Source organism: Schizophyllum commune (genome assembly GCF_000143185.2).
Source record: "Schizophyllum commune H4-8 unplaced genomic scaffold SCHCOscaffold_15, whole genome shotgun sequence".
NCBI lineage: Eukaryota > Fungi > Basidiomycota > Agaricomycetes > Agaricales > Schizophyllaceae > Schizophyllum > Schizophyllum commune.
This window is the reverse complement of record NW_026089552.1, coordinates 667,901-693,723: the sequence shown is the minus strand read 5'-3', so window position 1 is coordinate 693,723 and position 25,823 is coordinate 667,901. Positions and strand designations below refer to the sequence as shown.

The 25,823-nt window shown below is 56.6% G+C and overlaps 11 protein-coding genes across 11 annotated transcripts; 8 read left to right on the top strand and 3 right to left on the bottom strand.

Moving 5' to 3' along the window:
- Positions 1 to 174: 174 nt before the first annotated feature.
- Positions 175 to 2,026, top strand: SCHCODRAFT_02520230 (uncharacterized protein; the record flags this gene model as incomplete). The annotated part of the gene is made up of 5 exons (XM_003027870.2): positions 175 to 426; positions 475 to 651; positions 706 to 980; positions 1,032 to 1,137; positions 1,307 to 2,026. The coding sequence occupies 5 exons, from the start codon at positions 175 to 177 to the stop codon at positions 2,024 to 2,026; spliced, it is 1,530 nt and encodes a 509-aa protein (XP_003027916.1).
- A 232-nt stretch (positions 2,027 to 2,258) lies between these two features.
- On the top strand, positions 2,259 to 3,911 carry SCHCODRAFT_02520339 (uncharacterized protein; the record flags this gene model as incomplete). Its single annotated transcript, XM_003027869.2, has 8 exons — positions 2,259 to 2,296; positions 2,344 to 2,709; positions 2,765 to 2,940; positions 3,002 to 3,242; positions 3,291 to 3,476; positions 3,529 to 3,616; positions 3,664 to 3,813; positions 3,864 to 3,911. 8 exons carry the CDS (start codon positions 2,259 to 2,261, stop codon positions 3,909 to 3,911), a joined length of 1,293 nt encoding a protein of 430 aa, XP_003027915.1.
- Positions 3,912 to 4,580: 669 nt separating this feature from the next.
- On the top strand, positions 4,581 to 7,574 carry SCHCODRAFT_02519940 (uncharacterized protein; the record flags this gene model as incomplete). The annotated part of the gene is made up of 6 exons (XM_050343431.1): positions 4,581 to 4,818; positions 4,964 to 5,587; positions 5,632 to 5,877; positions 6,469 to 6,639; positions 6,715 to 7,030; positions 7,073 to 7,574. 6 exons carry the CDS (start codon positions 4,581 to 4,583, stop codon positions 7,572 to 7,574), a joined length of 2,097 nt encoding a protein of 698 aa, XP_050197334.1.
- A 393-nt stretch (positions 7,575 to 7,967) lies between these two features.
- Positions 7,968 to 9,769, top strand: SCHCODRAFT_02673459 (uncharacterized protein; the record flags this gene model as incomplete). The annotated part of the gene is made up of 5 exons (XM_003027867.2): positions 7,968 to 8,541; positions 8,595 to 8,651; positions 8,699 to 9,340; positions 9,389 to 9,637; positions 9,693 to 9,769. 5 exons carry the CDS (start codon positions 7,968 to 7,970, stop codon positions 9,767 to 9,769), a joined length of 1,599 nt encoding a protein of 532 aa, XP_003027913.2.
- A 617-nt stretch (positions 9,770 to 10,386) lies between these two features.
- On the bottom strand, positions 10,387 to 11,799 carry SCHCODRAFT_02520283 (uncharacterized protein; the record flags this gene model as incomplete). The annotated part of the gene is made up of 6 exons (XM_050343447.1): positions 10,387 to 10,710; positions 10,756 to 10,824; positions 10,870 to 10,978; positions 11,086 to 11,231; positions 11,272 to 11,455; positions 11,636 to 11,799. 6 exons carry the CDS (start codon positions 11,797 to 11,799, stop codon positions 10,387 to 10,389), a joined length of 996 nt encoding a protein of 331 aa, XP_050197333.1.
- Positions 11,800 to 12,435: 636 nt separating this feature from the next.
- Positions 12,436 to 13,279, top strand: SCHCODRAFT_02519972 (S-adenosyl-L-methionine-dependent methyltransferase; the record flags this gene model as incomplete). Its single annotated transcript, XM_050343434.1, has 3 exons — positions 12,436 to 12,853; positions 12,905 to 13,017; positions 13,097 to 13,279. The coding sequence occupies 3 exons, from the start codon at positions 12,436 to 12,438 to the stop codon at positions 13,277 to 13,279; spliced, it is 714 nt and encodes a 237-aa protein (XP_050197332.1).
- A 499-nt stretch (positions 13,280 to 13,778) lies between these two features.
- On the top strand, positions 13,779 to 17,075 carry SCHCODRAFT_02519828 (uncharacterized protein; the record flags this gene model as incomplete). Its single annotated transcript, XM_050343427.1, has 12 exons — positions 13,779 to 13,937; positions 13,993 to 14,738; positions 14,789 to 14,917; positions 14,969 to 15,264; positions 15,312 to 15,705; positions 15,753 to 15,779; positions 15,829 to 15,997; positions 16,062 to 16,606; positions 16,659 to 16,742; positions 16,792 to 16,845; positions 16,898 to 16,948; positions 17,003 to 17,075. 12 exons carry the CDS (start codon positions 13,779 to 13,781, stop codon positions 17,073 to 17,075), a joined length of 2,727 nt encoding a protein of 908 aa, XP_050197331.1.
- A 652-nt stretch (positions 17,076 to 17,727) lies between these two features.
- On the top strand, positions 17,728 to 21,403 carry SCHCODRAFT_02520026 (uncharacterized protein; the record flags this gene model as incomplete). The annotated part of the gene is made up of 10 exons (XM_050343437.1): positions 17,728 to 18,381; positions 18,429 to 18,628; positions 18,682 to 18,844; positions 18,898 to 19,043; positions 19,098 to 19,489; positions 19,547 to 19,729; positions 19,781 to 19,895; positions 19,946 to 20,685; positions 20,734 to 21,013; positions 21,148 to 21,403. The coding sequence occupies 10 exons, from the start codon at positions 17,728 to 17,730 to the stop codon at positions 21,401 to 21,403; spliced, it is 3,129 nt and encodes a 1,042-aa protein (XP_050197330.1).
- A 441-nt stretch (positions 21,404 to 21,844) lies between these two features.
- On the top strand, positions 21,845 to 22,231 carry SCHCODRAFT_02673454 (uncharacterized protein; the record flags this gene model as incomplete). The annotated part of the gene is made up of 1 exon (XM_003026788.2): positions 21,845 to 22,231. One exon carries the CDS (start codon positions 21,845 to 21,847, stop codon positions 22,229 to 22,231), a length of 387 nt encoding a protein of 128 aa, XP_003026834.1.
- Positions 22,232 to 23,189: 958 nt separating this feature from the next.
- SCHCODRAFT_02519681 (uncharacterized protein) lies at positions 23,190 to 24,653 on the bottom strand (the record flags this gene model as incomplete). The annotated part of the gene is made up of 1 exon (XM_003026699.1): positions 23,190 to 24,653. The coding sequence occupies one exon, from the start codon at positions 24,651 to 24,653 to the stop codon at positions 23,190 to 23,192; it is 1,464 nt and encodes a 487-aa protein (XP_003026745.1).
- Positions 24,654 to 24,726: 73 nt separating this feature from the next.
- Positions 24,727 to 25,694, bottom strand: SCHCODRAFT_02673452 (uncharacterized protein; the record flags this gene model as incomplete). The annotated part of the gene is made up of 2 exons (XM_050346680.1): positions 24,727 to 24,779; positions 25,091 to 25,694. 2 exons carry the CDS (start codon positions 25,692 to 25,694, stop codon positions 24,727 to 24,729), a joined length of 657 nt encoding a protein of 218 aa, XP_050197329.1.
- Positions 25,695 to 25,823: the final 129 nt, after the last annotated feature.

The following is a 25,823-nucleotide window of genomic DNA, read 5'->3' as shown; positions in this document are numbered from 1 at the left end:
TTCTGGTGTCGCAGCCTTGGAAAAGAGGACTTGTCTCTGAAGTCCCACAGGAGCTCCTGCTACCCATACTTTTTGAAATTCATAATGGCTGACCCTAACCCTAATACACGTGCCCGCTCCAATCCGGCAGTGTGACTCGGCCGATCGCTGTGTTGTCTTTTGCCTCCTTGCATCATGTTTTCGCCTACATCTACTAACCTCAAGGGCCTCTATGTCCTGGCCCCTAACGTGCAGGGACCCTTTGAAGGGGATGCTGATGTGCCGGCATCGGTCTGGGACGTGTCTGGCGATATCGCAGCCCCTGAGGGTCCCTTCTGTCCAAGCGAAGTCCCTGCGGACAATCTACTCTACACGTATGGGACCATGAGCGGTCTCTGGGATGGTTTGAAGAACATCGCTCTGCCCGGGGAAAGATGGCGGGTGTCTGTGAGTGTCATACAGTGGGGAGGGCGCTCAGTCTGCTAAACCGCGCAGGACTTTTGCAAGAGCTGCAATTGCAATGCCATGCAGCTCATCCGATGCAGGATGTGCTTTGACTTTCTGTGCCTTGATCGCTGCATACCCCGCCCCAGCACTGTTACCCAGGAGCAGATGGATCTCTTCATATGCCCTCAGTGCTGGGCCCAGGAGTTCAAGAAGTCCAAGTACGAGGTGAGGGCCTCGTCGTACTCCTTGTACAACGTCCGCAGTCTAAGTCACTTCCAGCCCTTCGGCAAAGATGGCCCTCCCGCTGATTATCGGGGGGTTGGGCGGCCGATGCCCCTCTCTCGCGACTCTCTGGCCTACATCGTCGTCGTTCGCTACGCGGGCGTGCGCCTGCCGGGCTCCACGCCCGCTGTGATGTTCGAATACCTGAAGAGCATCAATCCCGGCCACGCCGTCCTCATCGACCTCCCGTACCAGGGGTTACATACCGCCAAGGGGGCGAACGGCTATGAGGATGCCCTCGCAACGTTCATCACGAATGGCCTTCACAATGGGTAGACGTGTCTTTCACATGATGCTTCGGATACAATTAACACTCCTTCTAGTCCTCACCGAGTCGTGATCTGGTTTCTAGGTTGTTGGCACAAAGAACAGAAGCAGCTGGTTGTGGGGCAAGGGGAGCACGGATTCATCACTGCTCCAACAAAGCAGGTAAGTTACTGTCTATCACCGTAACTGGACGACGAGCCTCACTGGCGGCTCGCATGGAGCCGCCGGCCCACCGGCCTGCGCCGCCTGATACGCACTCGCCGGCCGGACGGTGTTCACTCGTAGAACCCGGAGTGTGTGGCTCCTTCTCTGTGCTCATCGCCACCAACAGGTACTCTGGCGGCTGCTACCTCAAGTCCTATGGGACCAGCTCAGGGCCCGCGTTGGGCGGAAGAATTACATGTTGGTCTTGGCGCACGGCGGATGCGGTCACCCCGTCGTCGCAGCTGGTCAGACACCGCCGACCATCGAGTTCATCCATGCTGCCCGCATCAGCAACTCCTTGACCATCACCCAGCCGGTCTTCTCTTGGTCCCACACAGTTCACCTTGGGCTAGGGATAGCACAGCACTTCCTTTGCAGCGATCGGGGAGCGTCTTCCGCAATCAAACGGGCCACTCGGCAATGCCCTCCCGGCGTCGCCTCGCCCTCCTTCTACCTCCTAGAAAGGGCCGGCGACAAGTTCCAGGTCACGTCGTACCTCGCTCACGATGGCGCGGATCTCTTCTGGGGAACGCGCATCCCCTTCCAATGCGAGCTGTGCCGCCGCGTAGGTTGTATGACAAAGGTCCCTAGGAAGAGAGCCTGGAGGGAAGCTCTGCAATCAGACACTGCGGGGGAGGATGGTCGCTACTTCGCCTGCGGTGCATGTGGGAACGACAAGGGGTACATGTACTTCCTGGCCCTGTATCCTCCTGCTCCGGACTACAAGGGGCATGGTGGCGCTTACTCGAAGGCATCTCGCCAGTGGGCCCTCGATGGGAGTTGTACGGAGTGGGGGGTGTTGGAGGCTTGGAAGCAGGAGGAGGATGGAAGTCATGTTCGCATGTAGATTCATTTGCTTGTGGTGTCTTACATCTGGAATACATATGCACGCTCGCGGTCACTATCACTTGTTGCATGGGGTCATCTTTAGCTCACTCGGTAACTTCCATTCCTCGCGCATGGCCTGGAGTTTGATCACGGGTGTCACGGCGTCTATTCTCTCTCTCTCTCTCGCCTTCCCTCCTGCCCACTTCTCCTTGGCTTTTCACCTTCATTCCCCAATCCCCTGGTGATCGACCATGGAGAGCGATACCGAACATCGTTTCCTCGACACCTTGTGAGCTTAACTCACTACGTTATGGACAGACGACCGTAACCCCACAGACCCTACCCTGTGCTGGAGAAAATTCTACGCGAATTGAGACTCAAAGACCTCCTCAAGTTACTGCGAGTCTCCCGCGGGACGCGTATCAGCGTCCGTGAATTCCTGATGAACGACTTCAATGCCGACGCTGTGCTGTCACCGTTCATCCTGGATATCGACTCTTTCCAGGCCGTGCAGGCGCGCACTCAGGCTGTCATCGGGGGATCAATCCCACTCTCTTTCTTCATCGGCGTGACCTGGCGGAGCTCGGACCTGGACGTCTACGTTCCTTCCCGAAACGCCCTTGAGATGGGCAGCTATCTATTGGCCAATGGCTACAACTTCATCCCAGGCGCGGCGGGAGACACTTTGGAGGAGAGCTTGCGGTGCGAAGCCTGCCTATCGCTCACGCTTGGAAGACTAACGTGCGCGCGACCCTAGGGATGTGGAATCCTCAGACGAGGAGGCGAGCGATGACGAAGAGGAAGATGAAGAGTACTACCCAGGCCCTTTTCAAGTGGTGCTCAACTTCGAGGCCTCCTTCGACGCCGCCATCCGTATCCAGCTCATAGCAACGACGGGATCTACGTTCGAATGTTTTATGAACTATCACAGCAGTACGTAGTCGGGACTTTCCTCTTACATCTTGATAAGAGGCTGATCACATTGGGCGTCCAGCTGTGGTCCTCAACATGCTGACCAGCAGTCGAGCCATCAGCTTGTACCCCTATGAGACGATGAAGGGGAGAGGGCTGCGCCTCAGGACCACGACACCGGCCACAACGGCGCACAGCAAGTACGCGGCGCGGGGCTTCCAAATGCACGATGGCGTGCGGGAGGTCGAGCTCCACGGATTTGCGAGAGGCTATCGCTACGTCGGCGACGATCTTTGCGCGGTCGTGCAGCTTTCCGGTTCCAGGTAAGATGAAAGGCCTCGGTCACTCTGCACACAGCTGACGGCGTGTAGTCACGATGATGGCGACATACTCACTAACAACTCTTGGACGCTTCGAAGTGTGCCCGGCCCGACGTGGGGTCGTGGTCCGACCGCGCGGCTCAAGTGGTTCACCAGACGCCTGCCGGGTTCCATCGTGTACCGCACCGTTCCTTCAGAGGAGTTCTGGTCTTGGCTCCGACGGGTTTGCGTCGAAGGGTGAGCCCCAGGTAGCGCCCCTCATCACCCAGACGCTGACTGGTATCTCCAGAGATGATGACCTGGAAAGGCGAGCATGCGCTTACCTCTGCAGGATCTTTGACCGCAGACGTCTCAAATGCGTCCGTCATCAACTTCAGGTTTGCTCTTCCCCGTAACAGCGCAAGCTGCGGCTGATGCTTGGTAGGACGCGGTCGACCGCCTTCAAGGCACCCCCATCCGCCCACATCCGCTTAAAGACATCTTGAAGACACTTCCGGGGACATGCAGTCCCGACCATGCCGCGGCGCTGGAGGAAAGCATAGTGGAGGTCCGGATGGGCAACGCTGAGCTCGAGGTGAGCTGCGGAAAAGCTCTTGCGATGGCTTATGAATGAGCTTCCTGCAGGCAAAGATGCGGCAGGTGCGGGACGCCCTTGCATCCCGCCAGCAGTGATGGTCCGTTGCCCAGCCCACCTCGCCCTCGCTCAAATATATTGGTCGATGTATCCTTTCTTGTAACCCTCCTTCAAGTTCGTACTACAGGGATGTCGAGCTACAAACTTTTCTTCCATTCTTCTTGGACAGTGGACGGTTTTGTCTTGGGCTTTCGCACACGTCTTGATTCTGTACAGCGCTGACTTCACCTGGGGCCATTGGATCTGCATATATGTATATATATGAACCTTGTATAACTGCCCACGTAGGGGACTTGGAGCGCATGCGCACGTGGGCGGACGCTTTTCAGCGCGACAGCGCTTTCCGTCCGCCTGCCCGATTAGGAAATCCTCGTGGACTTTGAACCACCGGACTCATCGCATGCGCCGCTCGTTGTAGGTATCATTGGCAAGTTCTGACGCGGCTGTGAAATGGGATATATACCTTTCAAACTATCATTGATCACGGGTCAGCGGCCGTCGCTTTCCTCGAGCCTGTGCTCACGTTGTATCTCGTTCTTGGGATGGTAGGAGCACGACCTACAACTGAATTCTCTCTACGACCTTGGTTATGTACGACCTGCTGCTTGTGCACTTATTGCGGAACAGTCATGATGTAGGCCCTCCCATTTTCGATCCCCCACGCGGCGTCAAATTCAATTGATCTTCCTTTTGTCTTGACCCTCACGATGTCCGCGGGCGAGCCGGACCTGGGCATCCTCCAGCATCTGTCCCTCGAGCTCCAGCTTCTTATAATCGAGAACTCGTGTCCTCAAGCTGTTGCATGCTTGTCCGAGACTTGCAAGCGGTTTGCATGGGTCAGCCGACGTTGGCGCCTTCACACTCTTAAAATCACGTCGAGAGGATTGCCTGCTCTGCAACACTGGCTGGAGAAGGAGTGCGACGGGAGAAGCTGTCAATGTCAAGGTACGTCCCTGCACCCTCGAGTATCAGAGCGCTCAGTGGTCGCAGACAAGATTCTCTTTCGTTTTGAACGGCCTGAATACCGCTGCGCCGTGATGATCTGTCGTACGTGCAGTAATCATCGGTCGTTCTCGCTAATGGTATGCAGCCAATACGAGAGCCGAGTTCAACAAATTCGTGCGCGTTCTCCTCTTGCCAAAGGAATGGAGCACCGAGTGCCGCGCATACCTTGCGCTACTCGCGGCCATGGCACCGCTCCGCCTTAGCGAGATCGCTGCAAGCTGCATGGAAGACGACGTCTGGTGGCAGGAGGCAAACAAGGCGTGGAAGAAGGAGATCGGTGCAGAGGTCTTCGCGTCGGCAGCCGCCATTTCATTCAGGAACCCGTCCAGGAACGGCCTGCTTTCAGTATTCAAGATGAGGCTGCGCTCTATGCATAAAGAGGTCGCAGACCTGCCATGCACTCTGAAGCTGACTGGCTGCGCCACGGGCTACTCACAGTTCCATGAATGGGGCCAGGACGACTGGAATCCAACCGCGGGCGATGAGGAGGACGAGTACCCCGGCCTAGAGCGGATCTGTCTTCGTGTCAAATCTCTGACGGTGGACATTGGAGGCGGTATAGAAGACATTATCGCCAACGTGTACTTCTTCGACTTGGAGGACCTCAATGTACGAACGCGGGGGAGGGGGACAGAATGGCACGCGGTCGGCCGTCTTTTGCGCGACGCGAAGAAGCTCAAAACCCTCCGCCTTCGCCGCGGTATAACAGGTACCTTCTTGTCCTCTCTTGCAATAGTTGCTGACACCAGCCAGGTCGCTGGTCCCAGCTTGAGAGCGACTTCCTGCCTGCCTTGGAGAGTTTACACGTCGACTGGACACAAGTCCCCTGCATCTCGGGAGCCCCCCAATTCACGGTGTTCAACAAGGTCACACTGTACGTTCACAAGTACGACGCCGACCACGCCCTGGACGCCGACTACGAGGAGGCAAAGTTCATCTTGTCGCATGAGCATTGGAGGGAGATTGTATTCGTTGAGGACTGGTTCTGGAAGCTCCCTGGTAAGCCCTTACTCGGCCTACATAAGGGTGTTAAACTCAAATTTAACAGAAGCGGCAGCCGGCCGAGTGCAGAGGCGGGCTCATCTGGTCTCAAAACTCGGTCTTCAATCGTTCCCAACCTTCGCATAGGGACTCGCCTACTTTTCATGTACAGCGCGCGCGCATCTTGAACTAAGGGTCCACGAAGACCGCAAATTCTGGCATACTACTTACCCGTCATCGTACCGTATCTTGAGAAAACCATGCGTAAAGTTGAAGGTTGTGATTCAGGGTGCCTTCCGTCATGGATATTGAACGGTACATGTGAGGGTCTCCGCGGAAATTTTGTGACATATGCTTAACTCCAGCAAGTCCCAGTCCGTTGGGACGCACTGAGCCAAGGAGGAAGAGTCGGGAGGCGATTTGTGACGTGTGACGCCTGGTGACAGCGATTCTTTTGTTCTTGACCGTCATGGCGATTGCAGATTACAATGATTTATACCCGCATTATGATATGTGTGGCCTGAGCGAGCTCGCTATCGTTAGGCCCGACTTGCGCGGTATGTGAGATGAGCGAAGCCTTGTTCGCGATGCCTGACAATGCCCCCGCAGCTCTTCCTGTCCCGTTCAAGCCCTTCTTGCTAAAGGAGCAGCTGTTAGCATTTGAAGACCCGGAGCAGCTGTATCCCAACGCGGTCCAGGCTGTGGTGCCTGACTGGAAGGATCACGCCGCTGCCGAAGCTCTGCGCGTTGTAGGACCGTGGGGTGTCCTACGTCCCCCAGGTGAGCTATGTTGTGCTGCCGCGTAGATTGTCGCTCGTTCTTATGCCCTGAAAGGATGTGCCTTCTGTTCGGCAGAGACAGATGGTGCAGTTGTATGCGACAACGATATATACCTGCACGTCCTGGAGCCTTTCGCATCGGCGTGGGGACTGAGCCAGCCCATTGATTGGGTTGACATCGCCCAGCGGCTGAAAATCCTGATTCCCGAAATTCAGGCTATCCTTGACGACAAGAATACGGAGCATTCGAGGCCCTCCGCACACAAACTCCTTTCTTACAAGTTCTTTGAGAGGGCGAGCCCTGGATTGAAAGTCCTGCCTGCGGTGGCTCGGTACACGCAGCACCTGAAAGGCAGCATCCATAGCGCTAGCTATACCGGGTACACCGGGTAGTAAGTCATCAACTTCTGTGGCCGCGCTATGCCGCCTAACAGCAACGACAGCTATGGTCCTCGCGGAATGCGACTGCTCCGACAGTTCCTTGTGACGTCGTTCACGGATGCCACTGACCTGCAGGACGAGATCACTAGCGCGATATACGTCTCGCATCTGGCTGTCCGGCTGGTCATGGGCGACATGAAGTGGGAAGGGGACCTCGGTATGATGAAGGCGTGGCTGCTCATCCTGGAGACACAGCAGTTCGGAGAGGAACGAGACGCCCGAACGCTCGAAGACCCACCGAACTTCCTCTCCGCCTTTGCCTCCATGGCCCAAACGCCAGCCAGCGGCCCCAGCGGTGGATCGGGTAGCTTGGAGCAAGATGGGCTGGGGGTGGAGCCTGCGGTTTCTTTGCAGACAAGGAAGAGCACGCGGCTGAGGAAACGCCCACCTCGCCTGAGCGACTCCGACACCGATGACACCCCTCTTATCACCAAAAAGACAAAGGTCTCGAGAGGCGCCACAAGAGGCAGAGGGAACGCCAAGAAGAGTAGGTAGGGTGGGATGGCTCTAATTAGCGGTGGATGCTGGGCCTATGTATTCCATCAATCGCACGCTGGGGCTGTGGTGAGCCAAACGATGGCGTTGTCCCGCGCAGAGACGTTCCGACCCAAATAAGGAAGTCGGTTGAATTTCGTCCACGCCGTACCCGCCTTGCTGGTCGAATAGATGCGAGACACCGTCGACGAGGCCGATACCCACCCCCTTGTAGCGCGTAAGCAACCCAACGGGCGCCGGTGGTCGTCAGCCAGTGAATGCCTCACTTTTGGGGTCCTGCAGGCCGGCGCATTTAAGCTTTACACTTGCACTCTCTCAATACAGACTGCTCGTAAAGTGGGCCTAAGTTGTCACCGGGCGTGCGTCCCACCCTTCTTGTCTTCTCCCACCACCATGAGCGTCGGCGGGGTCGTTGCAACCGCCATCGCGGCGGCGCTTGGGCTCCATTTCTGTCTCTTCGGCTTTCTACGGCTCGCTCTCCGTCTGCTTGCACCGAGAGACGATTCGACTGCGCCGGTGAGACGTACTACCCCGCGCGTCTCATACGCGACAGCATCCACGCAAACCATGGAGACGCGCGTCTCATACGCGACAGCATCCACGCAAACCATGGAGACAGTGGGGTGCCGGCGGGACACTGACGAGAGGCTTCTCCCCATGGCCGAGAGGGCAGAGGACGAGGGCGACCTGCATCATACCGGCGGTGCTCCAACCGTGCAAGATATCAGCGGCCACCACGAGGGGAAAGGAAACAGTCCGATCGCCAGCCAAGGCATCCTTCCCGGCGACCTGTTGGCTGAGGTCGTTGAATGCTGCCATGAAGCCGATCTCATGAACATTGCTACAGCCTCTCGCGATTTGTGGCAGATCACTCGCAGCCGGCGCTTCAGGACACTGGTCATCAGGCCGCGAAGGTTCTTCTCCTTCGCGAAATGGCTCTACGCGCGCGCAATTGAGAGCAAGTCCCGTAAGCATGTTTGTTGGTTGACATTGACGAAGCTTTTGCTCATCTCTTTGTAGCTGCCCAAGCCCTTTACACTCCCATCCCTGGTCTCAACTTCACGATGCCGATCACAGGTACGGCGCTCGTTCTTCACTGCCATTGACTTTCACATCGTCCACAGAGTTCGGCCGTGATCCATTGGACCGCTATGTGCGTACCCTTGTCTTACCGACGCGCTGGACGGAAGGCACCGCTGCGTTTCTGAAGGTCATTGCCGCACTAGCACCCAGCGGGATACACACCTTGGTTCTCGGCGGCAGGAACGAGCAGCATGCATGGTACGCGCAGATGTGGCAGGCCTGGGTACCCGTCACAATGGACCCGCTTCTGAAGAACGTCAAGACGCTAGTGTTTCACGAGCCAACGAACGACGGGCTGCACTTCATCCTCCGTCGGCGGCCCACAGGCGATGGACCAGCGCTCTCAGAGACCGTCCGCAGCATCGAGATACAGCCACCGCAGATGGATTCCGATGGCGCGCCCCCCAACTCTTGGTACGAGCTCTGGTGGGACGAGGGCACTGTCCCAGGGGACGCTGCGGGAGATGAGGACAAGGATTTGCTACTGGCGGTTAGCTCTCTCCACGTCCACCTCGTCGCCGGAATCCGCGGCGTGATGACCGGCCTCCATTTCCCTTGTCTCGACGCGCTCACACTCGAGTTGACGCTCATGTATGGAGATGACTGGGAGTTTGTGGACCGTCTGTTGACCGAGTGCGCTGACAAGCTTCGCCGACTTCGTGTCATGGCTCGTGAGGAAGCAGGTATGCTGAGACGACCTTTCCTGTACTACAACGTCTGACAGAAAATAGCCTTCGACGATGTCCTCGACATACGCAAGGACCTAACTCAGCTCATTCGCGTTGAGGTCGACTGGCGCGCCCTCACAGCACTCGCTGGCTTGGAACACGTTACCTCCCTCGGAATGGTTGAGGTGATTGTCAGGACGTACGACTCCGACGTAGCCGTCGCGAGCGAGTATGACGAGGCCAGGCGCACGCTGACGACAGGCCATTGGAAGAGGGTCGCTGTCGTGGACAAGCCTTTCTTGAAGCTCCCAGGTATGGTACCCGAATTGTTGCGCGGCAGAAGGTCAAGCTCATCGGCGTCTGTCAGGCCAGGAGAGCATGCGCGAAGACCATCATCAGAACTTGAAGCGGAGGTTGAACTGGTCGCAAATCGAGTTCGAGTAGACTGTGGATTGGGTTTATAGACGCATTTCTTGGAATTTTGTTTCTGTGTACAATACGTCCTAGCTTTCTTGACAACGAGCCCGACGTTCAGCAGATGCACTGCCTCCTGAGCGATAGAACATGCCGCGGAATGCCACAACGGCAATACGGATTTGTGTATGCGTGCACTCGGGTACTTGATCTGCGCGACCACGATGGCTCCGGCTGATTATCGAGATCCTGATGATGAGCTCTCTGCCCGCATCCGCCCAAGAACTATACCGCGCCCGCAGCTACCTACAGGCAACCTCTGGCACTGCCCAGTACCGCGTTGTCAACGACTTATCACACTCGAGGGACGTCGGCAACAGGCGGCTGCAGAATTCCAAGACGAGTTCTTCAGCACCGCGGCGCGGCCCGAGCTTGAGGGGGTGTTTCTAATCTACGTGAAGACGCACTACAGGTTGCGTCGCGCTAGCGTGAATAGCAACCGTTAAGAAAATAAGAAAAGGGACCCTTGCCTGAGCCTTGGCAGTAGAGATGGGAGTCGGGCGATGTTGAAGATCTTCGTCAGACTGTTTCTGCAGATCAGCAAGAAAATCCGAGATTGCCACGGGCCTGCCACTACTGTACTGTATCTACATGTCCCTGGTGAGTACGATTAGGTGGTCAAGAAGCTCGTTCATATGCTCCGCCTGCTTCAAAGTCACGTCCAGCAATTCCCCGCCATTCTCGGGCAAAGGTCGATGTCCGGTAACGAAATGGTACGCGCCACCGTGCGAGTACGGGCAGCATGGACCGGCATGGAACTCGCACGACGGGTTCGGATTCGACGCCGGCTTCTTGCAGCGAGGGCACTCGTTCTTGCCGCAATCCTTGCAGATGGGTTGGTTGCAAGGCTGTGCCCGGCCGTTGGCAAGTTTGCCGCACGCGCAACGCAGGGTGTTGTCGCGGGCGCGGATCTACGGCTCGTTAGCGTTCAGCCCTATGAGCGGCGTGTAACATACAATCTCTTCAAGGCCTGGCTTGAGGAGGGCGCTCAGAACCCGGGCGGTGCGAAGGGCCGTCGCGATGTTCTATGCATCATCAGTATGGTGAGAAGGAAAGGCGATAGTGCTTACCTCAGGAGGTGAAGACATGTCGATGTGGTGAGGATGGATAGCGACGAAGAACCGCGTACCTCTTATATGCGACGGTGCCCTCCCTAAGCGCCCATTATCGTCGCATGATCTGCAAGCGACACTGCGAGAGTGCAAGGCGCGAGCACTTCAGTACAGGGAGTGTATCATACCAATCTCTCGCGGGCGCTTACCTTGCCAATGTATTCCGAAGCGCACCGGCTCCAGATCAGCCTCGCATGATTCTCAGGAGGTTTGGTGTCCGTGGGAAGCGCATTGGAAGGTCGCAGCTGGAAAAAGTCAAGGAGGAAGCATATAGGACAAGTGAAGGAAGACTGAGGGCGTCCATGAGTGCCAGAGACGGCCTGGCGCATTTTCAGTAAGTCCTTTACTATGAGTACATACGAGTGTTGATGAAGTGCCCGCTGCCCAACGCGTCTGTTTGCTTTCGTGAATCACATCCTCCGTGCATCGCTGCTGTCGGTCGCAGTTACGGCGGCTGTCCTTCTTCTCAGCGGCAAGCGCCTGCTGACCTTGTGGTCCCAGGAGTAGGCGCGCTTCCCGCGCGTCAACCGGGGTCTTCGGAACCCTGAGTCATTCAGCCCCGAGTGAACGCTAGCTTGCCTGCGCGCGCGTCTTGTGGCCGCTATCGAGGCAAGCCTGATAAGCCCTTTTTACTCACCTGGTCTTGTGAGCTCTCGCAGTCTCCTTTCAAGGCGACCGTTGCAACATCATGAAAAAGTCCAAGGTGAGTTGTGATCGAGCGCACCATATGATGCGGTACGCAGCAGCGTTGCCTGCGAATCTGATTCCTGGCATGGCGACATTTTGCGTTCTGTTCCAGACATCATGCTGCTCCTCTGAGGATCCATAAGCACGCCCGAAGCGTTCACTGAGATTGGCATACCGTGAGGACCTCTGCTGAACGCCCATTGCACCCGCGCTGTGGCGGTTAGCTTGAGGGTACAGTGATTTGTCTTAGCTGAAATTTCAAAATGCGGGGGTGGATGGACGAACTTCACGCAACACTAAGCTGGGAAGCATGGCTCCAACTGACACGAGCAACAGGCGAACGGTGCGCTGAGTCCGTCGTCCCGCGACGGGACGTTTCGCGCCTAAAAAGGCAATCCGTCAGCGAACTCCTGTCAGCGACCATGACGGCGCCCGATGCTTTCAGCTGTGTTTTCAGGTAAACCCGATTGGAGTCTGTGTGTGTCTGCTCAATTCTGTCCAAGGGTCGATCCTACTGAGGACACCGCCTCGGGCGCAACCGGCGGGCGGCCCGTTGCCCTTGATTCTGCCGCACGCTCCCGGCGCCAAAGGAAGAAGGCTGGATACCAGGAAAAGGAAAGGGATGCAGCTCGCCGCCGCAGGTAACCTCTGCCTGCCCTGCGAAGTCGCTGCGTTAATGTTTATCTGATCAGAGAACGCGAGAAGGCCCAAAAGGCAGACTTGCTGAGAGAAGTGGATCGCTTGAGGCGGGCGCAGAGGGCGGGTATGTGGGCCTCTTCAATGATGGAAACACGGCTGACTACCTCAGCTCTGGCAGGCCCTGAGACTCTGCGCGTGATGCGCGAAGTTCGAGACGGCATCAGCGAGACGCAGTTGCGTGAGCTGAGGAACAAGAAACGTGACTTCGAGAAGACGTACGGCGAGTTCGAGCCGCACTTCTTTCAGACGATCCTGGAGGAGCAGAAGTTGGGTCCCCAATCGACCTTCGTTGACCTGGGCTGTGGTATTGGCAATCTGCTTGTGCAGGCGGCCATCCAGAGCGGGTGCAGCGCCTTCGGCATCGAGCTGCGAGACGAGCTCATGGGCACGGCTGAAAGCCTCAAAGATAGGGCCCTGGCCGTCTGTGAACTGCACGGCATCAGCATGGGAAGCGTCACCATGGCATGGGGAGACATGGTCAAGACTCCGGCGGTCAAGGAGTGGATGAAAAAGGCCGACCTCGTTGTTGTGAATAACCTGAAGTTCTCAGCGACGTGTGAGGCTCCTGTCCACCTGCTCATTTGCAACACATGTCTGACTGTCGTAGTGAACCTGCAGATCTTGGACTCATTCCTTCCGCTCATGAAGCATGGTGCATGCGTCATAGCTACTGACCTGTTCATCAGCGGCAAGCAGACGCGACACGGGCAGTACAAGGTTGTGAAAGCGGGCTTTTTGATATACGTCCGTCCATTCTCCATGCTGAAGTATACTCTAACGGTCATCTCTCATGCAGGAGTACCCTGATCAGAGGACGCTGGAGGTGACAGAGCGGAAATACCCCGAGCGGTCCATGTCGTGGACTAACTCTTCAGCCCCATACTACATCCATCGCGTGCATGACCCAGCAATTGCCCGACGTCGGCAGGAACAACTGGGGAAGGTCTATACCGGGTCCGACCTTGGGAGCCACGCAGCATAGTCGACACTGGCCTACAGCATGAGGCAATATATTTTGTTCCTTCTGAGGAGGCTAAGCACGCCCTTCATTAAAGCCCCACACCGACGCACCTGACATACGCGGCAATAGCAGCAGCAGGTACGTTTGCATGCAGATTTGTGGCTCCATGTCGTCGGGCAGTGGTGAGGCTGGCTTGTGCACTTACAGCCCGGACGCTTTCCGTCGAGGGTGCGCTTTTCGTCCGCCTTCCTTACTTGGCGAACATTTCCCACGCCACTGCAGCCGTCCTTGGTTTCCTTACCTCGGTTATCAACTTCCAGACATATCCAGCCCACAGCTCGTCAATGTGAACCCCTTATCCTAGCCTGGGGTTTTCCTCCCAATAACCAAAAGCTTCGGTTTATCATAAGCACGTCACAGGACGATGTGACCGTGACAAATCGGCGACCGGCTGATGTGAAAACACGGTCGCCTTCTCCTGACATTCCAGACCGCCATCTGACCTGACATCGTCGCAGACATGGACTCCCGCACGTCTCTCACCACCTCCGAGAAAATATGGTTGCAGCGCAATGTGCCTGCTGATCAGCGGCGCAATAGGGAGGCTAAGTCAGCCGTAGCTCACTTGCTCCCCCTCCGCGATGAGGAGATACGGGTTTCCAGCAAGCAGCTTGAGAAGGTAAGCCCCAAGTGTATCATTGTAGCTGGATGTACTGCGCTGACACAGATATCAGGCCGTAAAGGCATACTGGAGGTCGATGGAGGATCCCGACGGCTCAACCGCGAATCGGCACGGGGCTATCAATGGTTCAACCAAGAAGCCCTCGCATGGTAATGGCCGCTCGTCAGGTGGCGTGGACGAAGAACAGGAACCTGAAGAAGACGGCGGCGATGGTCCAGATGGAACGAAGCAGAGGGGGGAGCGGAAGGGGAAGACGAAGGGAAAGGGGAAGGCGAAGGCGAAGGCGAAGACGAAGGGGAAGGGGAAAGGGAAAGGGAAGGGGAAGGTGGATGAGGGTGGGAACATGGAGGAGGAGCAGGAGGAGCAGGAGGAGGGGGAGATGGCGAGAGCTAAGGCGAAGGCGAAGGCGAAGGCGAAGGGGAAGGCGAAGGGGAAGGAAAAGGCGAAGGAGAAGGAGAAGGAAGAAGCTGACTCCGGCGGCCAAGGAGAAGACGACAGGGATAAGACGGAGGCGGTCGAGGACGAGGACGATGAGGACGACGAGGTACTGCACGGGCCGGCTAAGCCCTCGTACCACACGCATGTCACGTGGTGCGCCGTCTCCCGCCACAGTCGCCCGGAGGTGTGGGACAGGGTCCGCCGACGGCTCGCTAGGGAGACGCCTGGTACGCCATTTCAGATAGAACAAAAAGTCAACAAGGAGATCCGCCACGAATTCACGGAGGACGAGGTGGAAGCCTTCAAAGCTAGAGCCCGAGCAATCAACATCGGCCAACCGGCCAAGCAAGACCGAACATGGTGTGCCCTACGTGCTGCTGTTCTTTCCAACTAATCTGATCGCCTCTCAGGTTTCGCAAGAGTCACTGCCGACAGACCATTGCGCGCTTCTTGAATTGGGCAATGGAAGTTGGTGGTGTGGCTGTTGTCGGGGTTGCTGCTTGGGTCGACGAAGAAAGTGGAGAGCTGGAAATGGTCAAGTCAGTGGCAGCCTGTTTTTCATACATCTTTAGCGCCTGATCAGTGCACAGTGTCGGACCCAACGTCAAGAACGGCCCGTTGTTCGCGGAGAAGGAGAAAAATTGGCTGGCACGCGGCCAGTTGTCAGACCGCGTCAAGGGCTGGGCTGCCGAGATCTTCGGACTAGAGGACGGTGACGATGGCATCGCCGCAATGGGCGACCAGATAGAAGGCGGTTCTTTGCCGAGTTGGGCTCAGGTCAAACGTCGTCCTCGTCACTACCCGAGATTGCTGGCGGACCCTCCTGACAGCGCGAACACGAAATTACTGCGAAATGTGATCAGGCAGTATATCGCCCACGCCATGAGTAAGGTTCGCCGCTGGCAAAGGTTTCTTAGCTCATCTGTCTGATAGGCTTTCACAATCAATCCAAGGCCACTCGTTGGAGCCACCTACGGGCAGAGTTGGATCCCAGCGCGTTTCCGGAGCCTGCTCCCGAGAGAGGCTCTGACCCCTACGCCATGGACCCATCCAGCATGAAGAAGGAGCCTATGCTCAAGTTCATTCGCCATTGGCTCCAGGCGCAGGAGGGTGGCAGCATGCCCGTTAAGCCCTTCGTCAGGAAAGCATCTGGTGCGACTGCCCGCACGTCTGGATCGAGAACGCAAGCCCGCCGGAAGACGAAGGCCCCGTCCGATGGATCCGGGTCGTCGTCTGAGGAGGAGCCAGCGGAGGAGACAAGCGACGAGGAGGAGGAGGAGGAGGACGAGGACGAGGACGAGGAGGAAGGACCTATGATAGGACAACGGTACGCACCCATGCACCCCTTCGCCTCGCTGGTTTTGACTGCTTTAGGACGAGAAGGTCGAACACGACTGCCAAGTGAGTTCTGTTGCCGCCCGACATATCGTGTGACTCACAGGACATACAGGTCTCGTAGCGCGGGTCCCAATAGGCATCAGCCCCAGAGTACTGCGTCGCTCCTACTTGAGAACGACATGTCCATCGGGCAGCGCGCCAAAGCACTCATCAAGCGCGCGAAAGAGACTTCGAACCGTGTCGCGGCTTTAGTGGCCGTCTACATGGTTCAAGTCTGCTTGGTGAGCAGCAACAGCGACATCTGGTATTTGTGTTACTCATGGCTGCTTGCTTTATATTGCGCAGGAGCATCCGAATGATGACGGAATCCCAGAAACCTCTCTAGACTTCCGTTTCCAGGACATCTTTTTAATCACCAACCTGGGCGACGTCTTGCAGGTATCCGTGTTCACCAGCGGGAAAGCGCAGCAATACGTGGACTGGGTTGTGAAGGCTAAGCCTCACCTTCTGGGCACACGCCCCCAAACATGGGCTCGGAAGGTTATTGTGATGGCCATCGCTACGGGCTTGCTTCACCTCGCTATCGACAGCCAAGGCTATGCAGAGGTGGAGCCTGATGATGAGCACAGTCCTTATTATCCCGGCGTGGGTTGGGAGATCAAGGACCACGAAAAGCTGATAGCCGGCATTCTCAGGGCGCTGCACACTGGTCCGGACAAGGACAGCCTCAGCCCTTGCCCGAAGACCACCGCCGCCCTAGCAAAAGACCGACCAGGCGTGCGAATCGAAGACTACGTTGACTCTCATGCCAGCGCGCGCGAGCACGCTGCCGTGGCGGCCATGCGTCAACGCGCAGGCGTGCACGCCGGCGGTGCCAGCGGTTCTACTCTGTGAGTCGCGCGCTTCGGGGTGTGGGGAGCGGACTGAACTGGAAATCTGCAGAGCTAGCAAGCGCAAGGCCGCCACGGACAGTCAGCCGTCGAAAGCCTCCAAACGGCCACGCAACGTCCAGGATGTGGATGATTCGTAAGTGTTCATGGGAGGGCATAGATAATCCCGGCTGAAAGAGTTGCAGGCCGGACGTGCAGATGGAAGAGCAGGAGGTTTCCATCCCTCCGCGAAAGTTGAGGTACGCCCCCATGTATGCTTCATGTCTCAAACATGCTCTGAGTAAGGAACAGGTCCGAAACCAAGAGGGACGACTCCGTTGCACAGCAGGGGGTCAGAACATTGTACGCAGCCGCAGCCCCATAACCGTTCAAGCTCACGTCTAAGCACATTCACAGGCGGAAACGCACACCCACTGCCAAGGCCGCCGCGATGCAGCTGAAGCGCTCCAAGAAGTCGAAAGGCCCTTGAGCGCGTTTGCTGTCTAGGCCTGCCCTCTTTTGTACAGTGGTCTAGGTCTTCTAGTACTTTGATTGGGATGTAGCTCGTGCCGATGCAGATATATGTACATTTGCCCATGTCATCTACGGAGGGACCGCTAAGACAGAGGCAGTGCAATGGCTGACTGGCTACTGGGGCTATACCCCCATTTAGGAAGTACAAGCTGGGAATGTGCCTGGCGATCACAGATTCGTGAGAATTGATGGTATGACTTGTGCCCGATTTGGCATAATCACGCAAGCCATTCACCCATCACCCTCTTCATCCGTCCCCCGTCGCTCGTCCTCGCAGCATATACAATAATGTCCAGAAGCCGAAAGGGTGGGGGTTTAACTCCCATAGCGCAGGGCAGCGTCGTACGTAGCATGACAACCAGGCGGACGCCGGGGGGAAAGGAAGTTTATATGGAGAGGGAAGATTTCGTGCCCAGCCCACGTCTCCGCAGCCCCCAGAAGGGTCAGCGGCGGCCCTTGAGCGGGAGTGGTACGACTACACCCCGCAAACGGGGCCATATCGGGAGTCCCTCGCCTTCGCCTCGAAAGAGACGGACGGCGGTAAAGGTGCGTGACGTATACTGTGCAGAGATGTCCGTTTAACGAGACTGCAGACTTCAAACGATCACATGCGCGCGTGGTTACATAGACGGGCAGCCTACGAGGACGTCCTCATGCGTCGATTCGAGCCCAGCAAGCACAAGTGTCAATGCGGCGCAGCTACTGCTTCATACCTCTGCGAGACCTGCTTGGGGCGTAAGAGGCAATGCAGAGGCTGCATCCTTCGCGAGCACGCGTCTATGCCCTTCCATCACATCCGAAAGCATGACGGTCGCTCTTCAACGGCTACCGACCTTGGCGCGTTAGGCCAAGTTATCTGGCTGGGCCATGGAGGAGAGCCGTGCCCGGCCACCCTCGCGCACGTCCGGCTTCCTATGGACGAGCGTTGGTGTGATGAGGGGGAAGAGGAGGAGGACGGCGATCTCAGTGACCTCCTCAGGGACTGTGACCTGCGACAGGGACATCGTTTAATTATCGGTGATGTTGAGGGTATCTGGTGTCGTACGGTATACTGGTGTACGTGCCCCACCGCGGAGGATAAGGATATCCAGCTGCTGCACACCGGATTGTACCCGGGTACCGAGGATGAGCCAGCCACTGCGTTCACGTTGACGATGCTGGATGACTTCCTCCTATCGCAGTGCGAGGGTCGGATGTCTGCCCAAGGATATGTCCAGAAGTTGCGGAGGATGGCCAACCCAGCGTTCCCTTATCGAGTTTCGGTGAGTGGGGAATATACGCGATAAGTGACCTTACTAACGAGGCGTAGGATGTCTATAGACCATTCCTGCGCGCCATGCGTCAGTATACGAACATGATCACGAGAGCTAAAGCAGGTGTCGCTCACAAGATTCGGAGAGATCAAGTCCGCATAGCTAGACCGCCGGGAGATCTGGCTTGGCGCTGCCCAGCATGCCCCCAGCCGGGATATAACTTGCCTCCAGAAGACCAGAGAGACGCAGACCATCCGTACGTACCTTGTCGCTCCGACGAGGAAAACAGTGGACTCAACATCCAGTCAGAGAGCTTTACATGCCCATGTTCACGCACGACGGTTGCTTCAAGTTGAACAACCAGCGTACCCGCAATCCCGACGCTGACGTGCGCCTCAGCGATGGCGAGTGCATGCTCGTCGGGAGCAGGCAATACCAGACGCACCTCAAAGTGACCAAGGAGCCCGCCAATGTACGTGCTCTGACCACCGCCCCACCTGTCATCCACGTGACAATTCACTGCAGAGGAAATCCTGTCAGAATCACCGGGCGGTTGCCAGCAGTCGATCGAGAGATCGCAACTTAGCTGCCAGTGGAGTGGGCACATACGCCTGTGCCCGTCATGGTCTGTTCATCCCGCACACCACCGTTGATTACCAGAAAGGCGAAGCGTGCGTACTACAGTCGGAAAGTCGCCAGCATCCCCTGATGGTATGACTGCGTAGGCAAATGAACACAGACTACTCAACCTCATGCCTCATAGAAGGGTTGTCTGCAGAAACGCACAAGATCCTCATCGCCTACGACATCATGTGTGAGTATATCGTCAACCTCAAGACGCGCCTAACCGAAGGACCCTACCTTACCAACCGTGCGATCGACATTGAGGCCGCTGTGGGCAAGTTCCATCTCGGCGCACACATCCGAGAGTGCTTCGCCAAATTCTCCCCCAACTTCATCAAGGGAGCCGGCCAGCTGGACGGCGAGATCCTGGAAACGCTCTGGGCAACCCTAGAGAAGCTGGCCTCCAATACAAGGAGCATGTCACCCGCTCATAGGCAGGAAGTTCTTGATCTGCTCATGAACGACATGAACTGGAAGAAGATCATTCAACTAGGTGGGCGACAAACGGCCGCAGTGAATGATTGACTCACAGGATGGTCGCCTCACGCAGCCGACGTCCTTAAGAAGAAGGCGATGAAGGCCTCCGTCGAGTGCAAGCACGCCCGCGCCGCGTATGAGGAGCTCAAGGACACACTATCCGATCAGCAGACAGCTCGGTGGCTACAAGAGGAGCGCGAGTCCTTGGAGGAGGGCCGAGAGGGAAAGAGCGTGTATGACATACGAGAGGAACAAGGTGAGCCTTGCATGACGGGTCTGCATGCGCCCTTATGGACTGCCGTTTTAGTCCCCGGTGTTGCGGAGCGCGCCCTCGCAGTAGCGAGGCGGTATGAGGATGATGATGTGGAGGAGCCTATCGGGTTAGAGTTGCTGAGGGAGGCCATGAGGATTGAGAGTGTGCAGTGCGTGTCTAGAATGTCACGATGACACTGCGTTTTCTCACAAAGACAAGGGACAACCTACTTCCTCTGGCTAAGCAGCAAAACAGGACGGCCTCGCAAGAGCGTCAGCTGCTGCTCAGACGGGGCAAGCTACACAAAAGGATTTGCAAATTCGAAACACGCATCGCGAAGGTTCTCGATGCTGCCCCCGTGGAGGGCGAGGTTGACTTGGGAGACGAAGAAGTGGAGGAATGGCTTGGAGATGAAGGGGAAGCAGAGAGCGAAGGGGAGGTGGATGAGAGGGAGGGAGAGGGAGAGGATGAGGATGAGGACCCCGACGCGCCTGACGTCGGGCTGCCAGAGCGCGAGCGGCTCACTCTGCCCTCGACCACTGGGCACATCACCGGGGAATTGGCCGACTTGGAGAGGGACCTTCGGGACGGCCAACGAGCGGATGCCCTGCGAGGCGTTAGGCTAGGCCTCGCAGAGAGAGCCCGCTTGTATCGCACCTCCGTGCGTCGCGGCCGAGGGAGTCACAAGACGACTACAAGGGCTTTTGCAGCGTTACGTAAGTCAGGCGCACGCATCGCCCGCCACGTGCGGATGTACCACCGCGCCCGCGACGCCCTAATCGCCCTCGGCAAGGACGAATCGCAGCTACCCAAGATAGATAGTCAAGACCTCCGCATCAACAAGGACTGGACAGAGGAGAACAGGACAGGCCAACGCTCCCATACCTTACCCTGGTTCTGGCGGGTCGGCAACAGTGCGGCCGCGGAAGATGGGACAGAAGCCGCTGGTGTCCATGATCGTAAGCGGGACCAAAGAGCGTTCTTTTGGATACTGATTGGTACTGCAGTATACAGAGTGAGCTTCCTGCGAGCCAAGTGCCGACTGGAGCGATGGGAAGAAGAGGAGCGTCTGGTAAGCCACGAGATGCTGTGGACTCGGCTAGCCTTCGAAAAGCAGCAGGGTACATGGCAAGCGGCAGGGGACGCTGCGAGGTCGTCCACAGAAGGTGCGGGATGGGCTGCGTATGCCTATAACCAAGCGGACATGTGGGGCTCGTTGGTGACTGAATGCGTGACAAAGTTTCAGGACTACGCGGGAACCCTTCCAGGGTGGGAGCCGAGCAGTAGGTAGTAGCTATGATCCATGTACCATGTACATAACCTTGTATCTCCATTGACAAAGTATGAAGGTGAGTGCGTGCCATTGTGGCTGAGAGAGCATGGGCCATCAATGTACCGGCCAATAATGGGTATCTCCCCAGCTTGGCTGGAACCGGCGAGCGCACACGCGGTGGACGACCTGAGGTGGAGCCGCCGCCGAACCGCGTTGGCTGCATCTCATATGGCGGTGCAGGCCCAGCAAAAAAGCAGCGTCTCACATGCAGCCGGCGACTCCGCATGACGTCGACTCTCTTAACACCAGCACCTGCACTTGACACGGCGCCGGCGGCCCAGCCTGTCAAACCAGGTGGGGTGGCAGCCGCCGGCCGGCCGCCTGTGCCGCACGAGCTGGACTAAACCTGGCCGGCCAGTCCACTTCATGTGGTGTGTAATGGAAATAAGGGTCTGCAGCGGCAGTGGCGGGGCGAGGTTGAGGTTGGGAGGTTGAAGGGGTAGATAGGAGGAAGTGGAGAAGGGAGGAGGGAGGCAAGGAGGGAGGTGAGGAAGTGGCAGAAGCATGGGAAGGCAGTTGAGGCAAGCGCGCGAGGACACACACTCACCTTGCTTGCAGCGAGAGGGTGGTGGTTGAGGGCAAAGGGCACAATCGGCTGCGGACGGAAATTCCCTCCGCGTGATCACGTGATCGGAAATTTCCGGAGACCATGCCCTCGGGTACCCGAGAGGATGCAAGGCATGAGCAGAATGTGCTCAATTGCATGCTGACTACAATAAGACTTGCATTTCCGAGTATTCTGATGCATCAAAGCTGCAATGTGAGCCCAGTACACTCTTAATTCGATGATGCTCTTTGGGAAAGGCGGCGGCTCGCCGAGCCGAACCTCCGGGTCACGTGCGCGGTCGGAAAAGATCGGATGCGCTGCTGCGCACCCTCTCTTGCTCGTCCACCACCACCACTACTGCGCTCCCTGCGGCCAGCGTGCACCCCAATCCCCTCTCTCCTCTATTTTCACCCTCCCCACCTCCTTCTCTGGCTTCCCCGACGCCCTCATCTCGCCTTACCGCGCTCAACAGCGACTTCGCGCTGATAGTGAGCAGGAGGGCATTGCCGGGCTCTCCACACCCGCCCTGTTGCCCACGCCGCCTGGGCTGTCCAGCGCCGCCCACCCTCCTATCCCCATCCCTCTTCCACCCACCACACCCGTCTTCGTCGTGCCACGTATGTGACGACGTGGCACGTCACGTGACGTGTCGCCATGGTGCGACACCCAGCACTGATTCATCCACTGCGGGCACAATGCGCACACCCTTCCCCACGCGAGGTGGGGATCGCTCAGTGCAGCCCGGGGTGTGCCGTTGTTGCCATTGCGACAACGGTGCAGCTGAGCGAGTGGGAGCACCCACCCATTGATATCGCACACCAGGACGTGCGTGCGATGCGATCCATCGCGCTGCGCGTCACTGTATGGTGATTTGTCATGTGGCGAGCTGTGCACTCGCGCGACGTGTAGGTGATGACCACATCAGTGCGCGCAGTTAGTAGGAGTGAGGGCAGTGCCATCCCAAGCGTGTGCAGCCCGAAGGCCAGCACGCGTGGAGGGGAGCGGGCAGGACATGTGTGCTCGTGGTGCGGACCGCATTTTGGCGCGGTTTCGGCATTTTCCGAGAGCACGCGTGAGAGCAGCAAGCTCGCGAATGCACGTGCGCCTGCGAGCGCAGTCAGGGCAAGCGGGTGCGCGACGAGTGCGCGTGTTGGGTTGGTGGAGGGCGGGAGGGGGCAATGGGAAGGGCATGGGTGAGATCAGGTCCTGCCAGTGGTGGATATCAGTGGGGTACACAACTAGTTGTACAGTACAAATTTGTATGCATCAATTGATAGTCCTGAATAGAAATCTTGTAAAAAAACTAATTCTTCACCTATTTTGACTGAAGGGATAGAACTAGTTCTAAGGTGTGTTTTATTGCTACCAGTATGAGCCCAAGATCTCTTCCTGAGGCCAATCTGACTGATGGCCAAAACTAGTTGCTATGCTAATCTAATTGAGCGCCTGATCTAGTTGTACAGCCAGACTTACTGATGCATTGCAACTAATCTCAGAGCCAAACTAGTGAGAGAGCCCTCACAAATTACTGAGAAACAACGCAATGTGGGTGTTACAATTTTGTGTCTTGAACCAGGATGTTGCTACTTGCAGTAGTGAACGTTTTGGAACAGTCTATTCCATCCAGGTCCTGTCTCTCCATCCGCTGGCACATCGTACTCCAGGTCCTCTCCGTACGTCTCAGGGTATGCAGCATCCTCGTCGTCCTCCTGCTCTACTTCAAAATTAAGACCGCCGACTCGCCTCTTCTTCTTCAGCTCGCTCCTATAATCGTCGCGCGCGTCTGCGCATTCGTACCTCAAGTTGAAGTTCTCCATCAACTGCAGGTGCCGCTCCTTGAACACTTGCCGCCGGAAGGCATAGTCCCAATTATATCCTGCGTACCGCAAATCGCGACCGCGGCGCCATGGCACGAAGAGAGTAAGCATCGTCGCGCAATAATACTCGCGGTCCCCTTGATCATTCCTAGGGATAGCGCCTCCTACGAAATTAGGAACGAGATAGTTCCTCTTCGAAGGGTCGCACCACACATGGTGAGATTTGTGCTGTGGATGAGTATCGAGAAAGGGCACGTAAGGAGGCTGACGATTGACAGCCATTGGGGAAGTTTGCGAGCCGTCCATCAAGTCCACCGACTTTGGATACCTTCCCAGATCTTCAAGGACATCTGGCGCACCGTCAACTCCCAAGGTACCCTTGATATCGTGGAATTTATCTTCGTTGGCCTCATCGTCGGGCTCATGATCAGCGCAGGCTACATCGTCCCCGTATTTATCGAGGAAAGCCTTCAGTTGGTTAGGCGTGCGCTTCGACTTCCTCGCGCATTGGACCCACTCGAACAAGCAATAGTTCTCGAACTTTCGGGGCCTGTGTACGTAGTCATCGACTACGGACGTTCCAATCAACTGACCTTGCTCTTTCTTCAAGACTAGACGTTCCTCGAACGTGTTGGAGGCTGTCGCGTCCGGCCAATCCTCCAGTACTCTATTTACGTAGTTTTTCCACCAGATTAACACGAACTCGTGACTCTTATAGTGGTCTGGCATCCCAAGGAGGTACGAGGCAGCAAATGGACTGCCAATCTCCATGCGTGGCGCGAGGGCGTTGACCATCTTCATCATCAGCCTTCGAGCACTTGCGGCGTCTGTTACATCGCCTTGGAAAGCGGGCCCGTGACGCTCGAATACAGATTTGATACACGACATTATGTGGTACGTCTTCAGCGAGCACTTTGTGATATAATCTGATACGTATAATACGACTGCCTTCATAGACGTGCCCGATTGCAAGCTGGTGGTGTCAGTGTTCCCCCTTGTAAGATAGGTGAGTACGGGTGTCACGCAATTCATCATGACTTCTTTTTTGACGAGGTAGATCGCCCCGGTGAGCCTATCGACGTACGACGCGCTCACGTAGTCCCTAGGGAAGCGCGCGTCGCAGATATCGTCGTCACCTTTGCAACCCTTAACTCCTTCAAAGGGATCTTTCTTACCCTGAGCCGTAGCAGACGCCGTCCGCGCACCTCTCTTGCGAATGCACCGGTGCATTTGTACTCTGAATATCAGATCATCAACAGTACGCTTGAAAGCGGACCACCACGATGTGCGCAGGTCCTTGCATTTACACGAATCGCGTGTGCATGAACACAGCGCAGGAGGCGGATCGGGTAATGTCTGCGTAGGATCCTCGTATTTTGGTGAGTGCTTCGCAGGATCTTCGCTCCCTGCCTGTACATCGGGATCGGGCGCCGCTTTGTACAGACGGTGTATGTCGCCATCGTCTTCGCCTTTTGCTCTGAATGGCACTCGGGCTTTTACGGTTTCCAGATCTCCCGTCAAGAACTGACCTGTTTGCATCTCTTCTAGGTAGCGGATCATCTCGCGCTCGAATGCGCTATCCTCGCTGAGTAGTCGGTCACGTATTGCTTGCGGTGAAGGCGCACCTCGAACCCATATCAATGAGTGGAGGTGGAGCGTAAGTCGACCCTGTTGTTCGACTGCCGCGTAGTACGCGGATGTAGGTCCATACAAACCTCGGTGAGCAGACCCGACGCCTAGGACGTGTTTAATGAATGCTTTAACCATGACATTGAAAAAGCGGGCTGCGGCCACAGGATTCCGTGCTACTAAGTCGCTGCGCTCTTTCCAGGTTCTCAACGTCGGCTTGAACTCAAGGTTCTTGTCCGCGAAGTATAGCGCTATTGGATGGCTACTGTCGGACGGCGACAAAGTCACGAACCAGGAAGGTGCGCCGATGAAGTTAATGAGTGACCATATTTCGTTCCTCATGTATTTCTTCGCCGTTACAGATCCTTGTACGTGGGCACCTATGAAGTCCAGACTGCGCATAATGTCGAAGCAGTTGCGCTCGTCTTCGGTCTCGGGAATGACACCTTCGCCCTCCTCTAGCCTGCGAGTCAGACGGCCGAGGGTGTTCACGTTGAGAACTGATAGCTTATCCATAATTCGGGGAAAATCTGCGCGTTTGACCATGATGTTGCTGGCTGTCGAGCTAGCGGCGATCTGCTCGTGGTTAAATGCGATCATTGGAAAATACAGGTCTTCCTGAAACCGCTTGTCGTAGTACATGAGCAAGTGTTCCTTATGCGCCTTTGGAGACAAAGCACCGCTATCTTTTAAGAACATTCCGATGCCCCCGAGTCCGTAGGGAAAAAGCCAAGGAAACATCGCGGGGTACGCTTTGGGATTGTCGAACAT